At 39.9% G+C, this 12,839-nt stretch overlaps 1 protein-coding gene across 3 annotated transcripts in view; it reads left to right on the top strand.

Annotated features, from left to right (window-relative positions):
* The first annotated feature begins 8 nt into the window (after window positions 1-8).
* Window positions 9-12,839, top strand: part of LOC131540643 (polyadenylate-binding protein-interacting protein 1-like) — a 23,762-nt gene continuing 10,931 nt past the window's right edge. The window contains exons 1-7 of one of the 3 annotated variants that reach the window (XM_058775713.1): window positions 9-148; window positions 1,437-1,505; window positions 1,639-2,192; window positions 2,348-2,443; window positions 11,007-11,240; window positions 11,324-11,453; window positions 12,787-12,810. In XM_058775713.1, the coding sequence (XP_058631696.1) occupies window positions 1,641-2,192; window positions 2,348-2,443; window positions 11,007-11,240; window positions 11,324-11,453; window positions 12,787-12,810 (1,036 nt within the window). In that variant the 5' untranslated portion in view covers window positions 9-148; window positions 1,437-1,505; window positions 1,639-1,640. Of the gene's footprint in view, window positions 149-1,227; window positions 1,363-1,436; window positions 1,506-1,638; window positions 2,193-2,347; window positions 2,444-11,006; window positions 11,241-11,323; window positions 11,454-12,786; window positions 12,811-12,839 lie in introns of those variants that run through there. The other 2 variants (XM_058775712.1, XM_058775714.1) reach the window with 2 other exon arrangements.

Here is a 12,839-nt window from a genome sequence, read left to right as displayed (position 1 = left end):
TGCAAAAGTTTGATCGAAGTCCCTTTCAAGGAAATTCTGTTCGACTCCCGAATTAAATGGTCATTTACTGATTATTTTATTATTTACGAGGGTGTTTATTTATTGAGTCGTTCAAAGACCCTCTGTAGGATACATCTGATGCTAAGAGGTAAGTGATAGAAATATAAAAGAGATTGTCCTGAACAGTTTCTAAAGGAGGTGACCTGCGTTCAGCCCCGAAAAAAAGTGCAAAACGTTTATTAAACGGAGGTGCGTTGAACACCTTGTTCTGACGACGCAAGTGTTGCAACTATCTCAGCTGAGAAGGTATTTCTTTGTGTTCTTTTTGAAGAATTTTCAGAGCCTGATGAAATCGGTATAAAGGCGTGTTTAATACTGCAAAATAAGCTCGATGTTACAGTCACTGCCCTTGCCGTCCAGAATAAAAGAGAACATCCCAATCCAGTGAAGGATTTGTGGAAACTGTGGTTCCTAATTATTGTGATCCAACATTTGCCTCGCATTTCAGGCTGAAAAGAGAAACATTTCAGGTGAAGGATAATCCACTTTTTTTTTTTTTTTACCTCCGAGACAGTGTTATGATCTATATGACCTTATTATTTTTATTGTGAGTATTAGGCTTATCATTATTGCTGATCACCGTTGTTGTGCTATGATATTGTAATATTTACCATTATATAATCAGTGGAGCATAGAAACGTTTATGAAAGTGTCACCCACAATACAATAGCAAAATATATGTAGTATTTTTATATCACATTAATCAGTGTCTAGCACACCTTCCTAAGGAAAGGATATGGACCAGAAGACATTGCAATTACTACATGATATTTAGACAGACTTAAAGAAGTTCCAGATCTATACTTGTGCTCTTATTTCAGTTTTGCCTTTAATGTAAATAAACATGTGCAAACAATATACTTGCTCTTGTGAATTTATGTTGATGTTAATTACATTTACCATCATGTAACATATGCTATGTTACTATAAAACTCTTAAGACAAACATGTCTTCTAATATCTTCAATTGTTGTGTACACTGAGCTGCAGCGGACACGTATTAAATGACTTAACTTGGACCCATTGTGCAGCTGTCTTTTTAATCCCGCGTGGTTTATATACAAGTTGCTGCTGATTGGGCTGACATTTTTGACACGCCCACCAAACAAGAGAAAACGTATCTCAAAAACCTGTTGCACACCGTTTCCAGGAAACATGTCGTTCAGCCCGGAAACCGTAGCAAAATGTTGGGCACCGGTGTGAGCCAGAACGTGCCCCTGGTTTAGTTTTTATGTCAAACTGGAATAAGTTGAACAAAACCAGAGTTTAAGCATGTCAACTACTTTGGTTGTCTACTGAAATGGTATTTGAATTATATTAATTTGTCGTTTGATTGGTTGATAATCATGTTTGATGTTTCTGTCATTTTGTCTCAAGATGTAAAGAAAAGAAAGTGAAAGTAAATTAACCTGCAGACAGACTGAAGACAAACGTGCTACACTGCAGGTGAAAATCTACATAAAAATGTAGAAAGACAAAATTATACTTTATATTATACTTGGTAAATTAAATTATAATTGGTATCTGTAAATTTAGACTAGTAGTGTAGGTGATTTATCTTCATAATTTCTCTTTCCAGTCATGTCATCCTCCAGTGGTCGACTGACTGAGGAGCTTCAGTGCTCGCTATGTCTGGATGTGTTCACTGATCCAGTCAGCACTCCATGTGGACACAACTTCTGCAAGACCTGTCTGAATAAGTGCTGGGACAACAGCCAGACCTGCAGCTGTCCTTACTGTAATGAAATATTCAAACAAAGACCTGATCTCAAGATTAATACCACACTCCGAGAGCTCGTAGATCATTATAAAAAGAAAACACCTAAGAAAAAACCTGAAGTTCTGTGTGACATCTGTGAGGAAAAAAAGCTGAAAGCTCTTAAGTCGTGTGTGGTGTGTCAGAGCTCTTACTGTGAAACTCATCTGGAGCGTCATTTGAGAGTGGCAGGTTTAATGAAACACAAACTGATGGAGCCTGTGAGTAATCTGGAGGACTATATATGTCAGACACATGAGAGACCTCTGGAGCTGTTCTGTAGAGATGATCGGACATGTGTGTGTCCGATGTGTGCTCTGACAGACCACAAGAACCACAAGACTGTTCCTCTAGAAGAGGAGAGTGAAGAGAAGAAGGTAGAAGTTACTAACAAAACTTTTAAAATGCTACAATATCACGAAGAATCAAATTTTCTTTGATCTTGTAAAAAAATGTATTGTTTATTGTGAAAACATATTGTAGGTCAGAAGACAGTAAATCCCTGTTATGATAAATGTGTCTGTGTCTGTAGACTCAATTGATGAAAACACAGAAAGATGTGCAGCAGATGATTCAGGAGAGAATCAAGAAGATTCAAGACATGAAACTCTCAGCAGAAGTTAGAAAGGTGAGTCTGAAATAATTTAATTACACTTATACAGGTGCATCTCAATAAATTAGAATGTTGTGGAAAAGTTCATTTATTTCAGTAATTCTACTCAAATTGTGAAACTCGTGTATTAAATAAATTCAGTGCACACAGACTGAAGTAGTTTAAGTCTTTGGTTCTTTTAATTGTGATGATTTTGGCTCACATTTAACAAAAACCCACCAATTCACTCTCAACAAATTAGAATATGGTGACATGCCAATCAGCTCAAAACACCTGCAAAGGTTTCCTGAGCCTTCAAAATGGTCTCTCAGTTTGGTTCACTAGGCTACACAATCATGGGGAAGACTGCTGATCTGACAGTTGTCCAGAAGACAATCATTGACACCCTTCACAAGGAGGGTAAGCCACAAACATTCATTGCCAAAGAAGCTGGCTGTTCACAGAGTGCTGTATCCAAGCATGTTAACAGAAAGTTGAGTGGAAGGAAAAAGTGTGGAAGAAAAAGATGCACAACCAACCAAGAGAACCGCAGCCTTATGAGGATTGTCAAGCAAAATCGATTCAAGAATTTGGGTGAACTTCACAAGGAATGGGCTGAGGCTGGGGTCAAGGCATCAAGAGCCACCACACACAGACGTGTCGAGGAATTTGGCTACAGTTGTCGTATTCCTCTTGTTAAGCCACTCCTGAACCACAGACAACGTCAGAGGTGTCTTACCTGAGCTAAGGAGAAGAAGAACTGGACTGTTGCCCAGTGGTCCAAAGTCCTCTTTTCAGATGAGAGCAAGTTTTGTATTTCATTTGGAAACCAAGGTCCTAGAGTCTGGAGGAAGGGTGGAGAAGCTCATAGCCCAAGCTGCTTGAAGTCCAGTGTTAAGTTTCCACAGTCTGTGATGATTTGGGGTGCAACGTCATCTGCTGGTGTTGGTCCATTGTGTTTTTTGAAAACCAAAGTCACTGCACCAGTTTACCAAGACATTTTGGAGCACTTCATGCTTCCTTCTGCTAACCAGCTTTTTAAAGATGCTGATTTCATTTTCCAGCAGGATTTGGCACCTGCCCACACTGCCAAAAGCACCAAAAGTTGGTTAAATGACCAGGGTGTTGGTGTGCTTGACTGGCCAGCAAACTCACCAGACCTGAACCCCATCGAGAATCTATGGGGTATTGTCAAGAGGAAAACGAGAAACAAGAGACCAAAAAATGCAGATGAGCTGAAGGCCACTGTCAAAGAAACCTGGGCTTCCAGACCACATCAGCAGTGCCACAAACTGATCACCTCCATGCCACGCCGAATTGAGGCAGTAATTAAAGCAAAAGGAGCCCCTACCAAGTATTGAGTACATATACAGTAAATGAACATACTTTCCAGAAGGCCAACAATTCACTAAAAATGTTTTTTTTATTGCTCTTATAAAGTGTTCTAATTTGTTGAGATAGTTGTTGTTGGTGGGTTTTTGTTAAATGTGAGCCAAAATCATCACAATTACTTAAACTACTTCAGTCTGTGTGCATTGAATTTATTTAATACACGAGTTTCATAAATGAACTTTTCCACGACATTCTAATTTATTGAGATGCACCTGTATGACTATAAGCATCCATATCACCCTGTAGCCCAAGTCTGGTTGCCCACTGAAGCTAAGCAGGGTTGAGCCTGGTCAGACCTCCCGGGAAAACTAGGTTGCTTCTGGAAGAGGTGCTAGTGAGGTCAGCAGGGGGTTCTCACCCTGTACTCTGTGTTAGAGGGTGACACGGGAGTGAATTTTCAAACCTCTCCAGTCCCATTCCCACAAAAAAAAAAATCTCGTCCCGTCCCGTCCCGTCCCAATCCCACGAAAAAACTGGGGGAAAATCCCATCCCGTTCCAATCCCGGAAGAATGACTCCCATTCCCTCCCACTCCCGTGTTATGTTTTCTTTTCTTTTCTTTTTTTTTTGTACTGTAAAAATACAGTACAGATCACACCGTGCCCACCATAGTTGAATAAAAATCCAAAATATATTTTTTTGTTATTATATTGAACTGAAAGCCATCTTAAACAATGCACACACATAAAATTTAATGTAAATCATCCGTGCAAACACATACGTTTTCTATTTGAATTTTTTTCATTTGAAAGTAGACATTTCACTCTCTATAGATATATTTTTCATAGACGGAGTTTCGAAGTTTCTCACTCAAGTTCACAGAGACCTAGACGGCAGAGAGCGCATCCTGTTTGCTTAAATTACTTTACAGAAGTACAGTGCACACAAATAAACGTAGAGTCTTTACAGATTCGAAAGATGTATTAAGCTACTTTTATCTGTATGACCAAAAATTATGACCGGAGATTTTAAGAGCAAGTGAGGGCACCGGCAACGCCGTGGTCAAGTGAGCCGTCATCTGTGATCACCCGGTCAAGTCAGCCACCACCTGGATTTTGCTGCACGTCTGTTTGTGGTATTACGGTACGGATACTCGAAGCGGCCAAAAAGCTGACGGAGAATTAAATGTGCCCCAAAACACAAAAAAACTATTAACAAGCATATTAATAATGGACATTATAAAAGATAGTTATATTATGTTCAAATATATACTGTGGAGTTTTCCATAAAAATAAAGTTTGTTAAAATGCATTATAGCACTAATTATTTCCTACTATTTTCTACATGCATAATTCAAATTCCTTCAGAGTTAACACAAAAATGTCAATAAATTATTTTAAGGAACGACCATGTCTCTATCTGTGTCAACTTTCACTGGGTTTTACTGTCGAATTTTGGAGAAAATTAATGGCAAAGTCTGTCACAATGCATTATAGCACTCCTTGACATTTATAAAGGCATTATTCAAATTCCTTCAGAGTTAACATTAAAATTTCAATTAATTCTTCTTCGGGACACCCAAGACTCTGTCTGTGTCAACTTTCACTGGGTTTTACTGTAGTATTTGGGAGAAAATTAAAGGCAAAATCTGACAAAATGCATTATAACATTGACCATTTCTTGATATTTATACAGCCATTATTAAAATTCCTTCATAGTTAACATGAAATTTTCAATACTTTCTTCTTCAGGACAGCCGAGCCTCTGTCCATGTCAACTTTTACTGGGTTCTACTGTAGAATTTGGGAGAAAATTGAAGGCAAAATCTGACATGTATTATAACATTGATCAATTCCTGCTTTTTCCACCAGCATTATTAAAATTCCTTCAGAGTTAACATGACAATTTCAATTAATTATTCTTCAGGATGACCATGTCTGTGTCAACCTTCATTGGGATTTACTTTCAAGTTTTGGAGAAAATTAAAGACAAAGTCTGTCACAATACATTGTCACTGGTGTGCGTTTCCCGATAGCGTTGCCTCTTAGCACACTATGAAGACTCTAAAGGTATATCTTAACTAAAGGTATACCATTTCTAGGCGTGTTCCCTGAACTATACCTTAGTATAGGTTGCTTACAGGTATACAGTACCTCACAGAAGTGAGTACACCCCTCACATTTTTGTAAATATTTTATTATATCTTTTCATGTGACAACACTGAAGAAATGACACTTTGCTACAATGTAAAGTAATGAGTGTACAGCTTGTATAACAGTGTAAATTTGCTGTCCCCTCAAAATAACTCAACACACAGCCATTGATGTCTAAACCGCTGGCCACAAAAGTGAGTTCACCCCTAAGTGAAAATGTCCAAATTTGGCCCAATTAGCCATTTTCTGTCCCCGGTGTCATGTGACTCATTAGTATTAGAAGGTCTCAGGTGTGAATGGGGAGCAGGTGTGTTAAATTTGGTGTTATTGCTCTCACTCTCTCATACTGGTCACTGGAAGTTCAACATGGCACCTCATGGCAAAGAACTCTCTGAGGATCTGAAAAAAAGAATTGTTGCTCTACATAAAGATGGCGTAGACCAGGGGTGCCCACACTTTTTTGGATCTACTTTTCAAATGAGAAACTCACCGAGATCTACCAAGTGAAAAATAAATAAATAATAAAATTCATATAAAATAATTAGGCCTAAATAAAAAAGCTTGTTTGGATGTTTCTTTATATTGCATTAATTAAATTTAATCATTAAAAAAAATAATGTTCAATTCTTAGTATCCCCATAGAACCGTGCCTGCATTTACCTAAAGCAGTGGTTCTCAACCAAGACCCCCTCCTCTCCAAATCAATACTGCAAGCCCAAACAGTGACTAGTTCCTCTGTCAGAAGTATATTTTTACTTTATTTAACATATTATTCATAACATTAGTGAATATTATATTACAGTTTTAAGTAACCTCACGCCCCCCGGTAGAGAACCACTGACCTAAAGCGCGATCTACCAGCATTGCCTTCGCGATCGACTGGTAGATCGCGATCGACCTATTGGGCACCCCTGGCGTAGACTATAAGAAGATTGCCAAGACCCTGAAACTGAGCTGCGGCACGGTGGCCAACAGGCCTCGCCATGATCGACCAAAGAAGTAGAGTGCACATGCTCGGCGTCATATCCAGAGGTTGTGTTTGGGAAATGGACGTATGAGTGCTGCCAGCATTGCTGCAGAGGTTGAAGGGGTGGGGGGTCAGCCTGCATGGCTGATGAGACCAAGATAGACTTATTTGGTTCAGATGGTGTCAAGTGTGTGTGGCGGCAACCAGGTGAGGAGAACAAATACAATTGTGTCTTGCCTACAGTCAAGCATGGTGAGCTACAGTTCATTGAGGGAACCATGAATGCCAACACGTACTGTGACATACTGAAGCAGAGCATGATCCCCTCCCTTCAGAGACTGGGCCGCAGGGCAGTATTCCAACATGATAACGACCCCAAACACACCTCCAAGATGACCACTGCCTTGCTAAAGAAGCTGAGGGTAAAGGTGATGGACTGGCCAAGCATGTCTCCAGACCAAAACTCTATTGAGCATCTGTGGGGCATCCTCAAAAGGAAGGTGGAGGAGCGCAGGGTCTCTAACATCCACCAGCTCCGTGATGTCATCATGGAGTAGTGGAAGAGGACTCCATACCCAAGAGGGTTAAGGCAGTGCTGGAAAATAATGGTGGCCACACAAAATATTGACACTTTGGGCCCATGTCAGGAAACAAAACCAAGAAAGATATATGCCCAGAGCACCTCCCAGTGATCACCACATAAAACACAAAGAAAAAAGACCTACATGCATCACTGCTTAATAATTTAACAGCTTTTAACAAAAGAAAGAAAGAAAACTACTATGGTGGAGAAAAAAGAGAGTAAGAGGAGAGGCGCCAGCAGCTGAATTTTGGGGCTGAGGAGGTAGAGCTATAGCTCCTTCGAGTTTGTCTGACCAACAAGATCTAAAAGCTGCTGAATGTGCTGCTGTGGCAGGTGAATTTTTTTAAGAATTGCAGCTTCTTACATGGTAGCTGTCACGGTGCACACAGCAGGGAGGAACAAGGAACACGCAGACGAGGATAAACTTCAAAATAATAGTCTTTAATGAGGACATCAGGGCAGGGCAAGACAAGGCAAGGTTAACACAGACAGGAACACCGGGGAATAACGAGTAGATCAGACGAAAACTAACTAAACAGGCAGGAACTAAATACACATGACAATTACTAATAATGACTAAAACACAGATGGACAAGACTTAACTAATAATCACACTTAACAAGGACAGGAACATGACCAAATAAGGAAACAAGAGGCGGGCTAGGGTCAGCCACAGCCGGCGGACGACGGCGATGATTCAGCCCCGATGTTCAGCCACGAAAAACAGCTGCTGGCGACTCTCCTCTTTCTGTTGGACTTGTGTAGGACTATGTTTTATTTTTTCCTTTTGTTAAAAGCTGTTAAATTATTAAGCAGTGACTCATGTATGTTTTTTTTCTTTGTGTTTTATGTGGTGACCACTGGGAGGTGCTCTGGACATATATTTTTCTTTCCTAATTTTGTTCCCTGACATGATGTATGTTGCAAAGCAAAAGTAAAATTTTCATGCAGGTTTGTTGCATTCTAACATGGAGTTTTGTGTGTCTATTTAAAATCAACAATTCTTTTATAAAGAACACCGCTTTCTCACATAACGCACTGAAGCAGCCCCTGCATAGAGTGAATAATCTATTCTCGATCCATCGCTATCAACCAATTCAGCACCACACTCATGGACAGCACCTGGTAATGTCGCACGTAAGAAGGTATAACTGTAAGCAATCTCCTAAGGTATAGTCCGGCGAACACGCCTAGAAACTGTATACCTTTGGGTAAGATATACCTTTAGAGTCTTTGTAGTACACTAAGAGGCAATGTTATCGGGAAATACACACCCAGTGATATAATATATTGTGACAGACTTTGTCTTTAATTTTCTCCAAAAAGTCTAAAGTAAAACCCAGTGAAAGTTGACACGGACAGAGTCATTATCATCCTGAAGAACAATGTATTGAAATTTTCATGGTAACTGAAAACTAATAAACTGAATTTTAATAATTCTGGTGGGAAAAGCAGGAATTGATCGATGTTATAATGCATTTTGTCAGATTTCGCCTTCAATTTTCTCACAAAATCTACAGTAAAACCCAGTGAAAGTTGACATGGACAGAGTCTTGGGTGTACTGAAGAAGAATTAATTAAAATTTCCATGTTAACTCTGAAGGAATTTTAATAATGCCTGTATAAATGTCATGAAATTTTCAGTGCTATAATGCATTGTGACAGATTTTGTCATCAATTGTCTCCCAAATTCTACAGTAAAACCCAGTGAAAGTTGACATGGACAGAGTCATGGACATCCTGAAGAAGAATGTATTGAAATTGTCATGTTAACCCTGAAGGAATTTTAATAATGCCTGTAGAAAAAGCAGGAACTGATCAGTGGTATAATGGATGTGACAGACTTTGCCTTTCATTTTCTGTAAAATTCTACATTAAAACCGAGTGAAAGTTGACACAGACAGAGTCTTGAGAATTCTGAAGTAGTATGAATAGAAATTTTCATGTTAACTCTTAAGGAATTTGAATAATGCCTGCATAAATGTCAGGAATTGATCAGTGTTATGTTGCATTGTGACCCACTTGTTGAGATTGAGGACCAGTATTTACGTTCATCACAGAAACATAATTATTTATAGCATAGGTAGGACTAATATCATGGCCACGAATTAATCATTTGTTCCCCAGACTTAATTCGTGAGCCGCACATATTTAGACATCTCTGTTCTGCCCAAAGTACTCGGAGATCCCACCACCAAGCATTTGATAGGAACTTAACCTAACTAATTCGTCATAAGTAAAAAAAACAAAAACACATTTGCTTATTGATTCTAACTAAAATCGCTGTTGTTAGCACTTAATATGTCTGTAATGCAGCCAAACAACGTAGATCATTCATAAAAACTTCTATACCAGTAAGCTCTGCTGTATTATAAACCAATGAAATTGGGGGTGGGCGGAGTGAGACGTGTCTCCCCATCTTAATGTGTCACCCCGCTCCATCGTCCAGGGTGCACTCGGGGGCTACTCATTAAGTCCACGAGACTGTAGTGTGTCCCATTCGTCATTTTAGCATCCAAAAGACTGCTTGCGAGCTCCCCCTTTTCTGAGGCCGCACCGGGTCGAGCTCTGTAGCAGACTTCTACCCGACAGTCAAAGCGGCATTATGTCACGAAAGTGCAGACTCAGAGGAAGACCGCGAGGGTTTAGGGTGCCATTTGGAACGGGGCCAAAAATGCTCTTCAGTGACGTCACGGACACTACGTCCATGTTTTTTTTACAGCCTAAATGGTCCTAACACTCCAGTATAGTGATGGGGACACTATAAAAAGCTCCATCCTTCAAATGAGACGTTAAACCAAGGTCCTGACTCTCTGTGGTCATTAAAAATCCCAGGATGTCCTTTGAAGAAGATTAGGGGTGTTATCCCTGCATCCTGGCCAAATTTGCCCATTGGCCTCTGTCCATCATCATGGCCTCCTAATCATCCCCATATACTAATTGGCTTCTCCTCTCCACCAGTAAGCTGGTGTGTGGTGGGCGTTCTGGCACAATATGTGTGGTTGAGGAGATTTCCCCCCTTCCATGTAAAAGCGCTTTGAGTACCCAGAAAAGTGCTAAATAAATGTAATTAATTATTATTATTATTATTATTATTATTATTACTATTAATTTATTATATAGTACATAATTTAGTTCAGGTCCTCAAAGAGTCCACAGAGAGTTACAATGACTCTTTCTGCAGGTTACATTGTTATACCAATAGGTGGCGTCAAGTGTGAGACACTGCTTTTGATTCATTTGCTCAGGTGATTCATTCAAAAATACTGATTCATTCAGGAACAAATCTCTACTATAGTGTGTTGTGCCTTTGTTTGAAACTCTTTTCTTGGGTCAGAGCAAATACAAAGTAAATGGAAACCATTTCTTTAAAATGTAAGTTATTCAATATTAACATCTTTGAATTGTTGTTTAAAAGCAATATTACACTTGTAATCATGAAATTTATCAATTCAGTTGAGGGATTTTGAAAACTCTCAAATAACACTGAAGTATGAGCAGTAGTAATACTGATTCTTGCCTTATCAAACACCACTAATAATTTGCTGACTGACTGGTTGAGCAGAGAAACACAGAGATGGAGAGAGCAGCCTCTGTTGAGCTCTTCACTGATCTCATCCGCTCCATTGAAAGATGTCAGACTGAACTGCTGGAGATGATGGAGGAGCAGCAGAAAGCAGCAGAGAAACAGGAGGAAGATCTCATTGAAGAGCTGGAGCAGGAGATCACAAAGCTAAAGATGAGAAACACTGAGCTGGAGCAGATCTTACACACTGAAGATCACCTCCACCTCCTACAGGTTAGTCAACATCTCTCTGATCAATGATAATGCAGTATATAACACTCCTCATGCTGAGGGATTTTTCCTCTCTCCTGCTGTAGAGTTACTCATCCCTGTGCAGCCCTACAAACACCAGGAACTGGCCTGAGATCAGTATGAAGACTCATGTGAGTCTGAGGAGTGCTTTGACTCAACTGCAGCACACTCTAGATGAGAAACTCACAAAAACTGGTACATCATTGTCAAATACACCATACAGATACATACATTTATCATTTTTAATATCATTAATGAAGAATGAGTCTCATTCATGAACACGCACTTTTACAAGTTGTTTGAACTGAAATGTGTGTTGACAGTGTGCGTACACTAGGGTTGAGCTGATAGACGATGCCATCGTCGCGATGGCTGGTGGACATGACGATGTTGAGCCGGCATCATGTTCACCCCCATACCCCCGCAATCCGGCCGCATCCCAATACCGTGTTTGGAAAGAAAATGACATGTACTTTAACAATACTTTCTTATTGTTACTTCCCAATCATTGGGTAATTATACTGTATATAAATTGTGGGCATCAGGGAGCTGCTATTATGCCTGGCATTGAAACTGCTTTCTAGATTCGCAATCGCACATACTCTGTGTATACTGTGGAGCAGCAGTACTTACCACACATTTTACAAGATTAGATGCTTGTCAGTGGTGCTCAGGATCTGTAAATCATTTCCCATCGTCCAGTTAACTCTCCTTACTCTGTTTATGTGGTAAGTGAAATTTCATGTACTGTAATGTAACAGGCAACCGCTGGCAAACCGCTAATACCTTTCTGAATATGGATTCACGCTTCGGGCACACCCCTTAACCCTCATTCTCAGATGCCTGTCTGTGTGATGTCACACAAACCCAGGCCCCTCCCACGTTTGTCGATTGACACTAGTTTTACCTTAGACCTGCCCTGAGTGAGCTGTCATCAGTCTGCCATTGTTTCGATGCCAGAGCAGGAGTAATGTTAGACAAGAATGGCTCCTAAGTGACTGAGGTGTTCTGTTGTTGGATGTAATAATAAACATAGCAGTCGTCATTTACTACCGACATCTGAGCTGCTGAAAATGCAGTGGATTACCTTTGTTTTTGAAGGGAATGCTCCCCGATCTACCTAAATGCGTTTATATACGCGCAAATCATTTGTGATCCAGTGTCACCTACAAAAGAAGTGATTATAAGGTTCTTTTATGAATCTTTGCAAATCGCCTTATTAATGTGCTAGTTTGCAAGTTCCGTGGCTAAAGTAAACAGTCTCATGAGAACAGCTCGTCACCCCACGGAAGAGAGGGGCGGGGTGAGCAGAGCTCATTTAAAGGAACATGCACTTAAATGGGTTGCTGAAAACAGAGCTTGATTTTGACAAGGTAAAAATGGTGTTGTTTTACACTACCATTGAGAAATTTTAACCAAAGTATGTTATAGACGTTTCATTAAGACCCTAAAGAATCACAACAACTTGTGGAAAATGGGCATCCGATGACCCCTTTAAACCTTCTTTTATTGTTGTGTGTCTCTACAGAGCTGAAGAGGATGCAGTATGCAGGTACAGTGAGCTGTCTGCACTACACTAGT

The sequence above is a fragment of the Onychostoma macrolepis genome, chromosome 05 (assembly GCF_012432095.1).
Source record: "Onychostoma macrolepis isolate SWU-2019 chromosome 05, ASM1243209v1, whole genome shotgun sequence".
Lineage (NCBI taxonomy): Eukaryota > Metazoa > Chordata > Actinopteri > Cypriniformes > Cyprinidae > Onychostoma > Onychostoma macrolepis.
The sequence above is the reverse complement of the archived record's forward strand: the minus strand, read 5'-3'. Positions and strand labels throughout refer to the sequence as shown.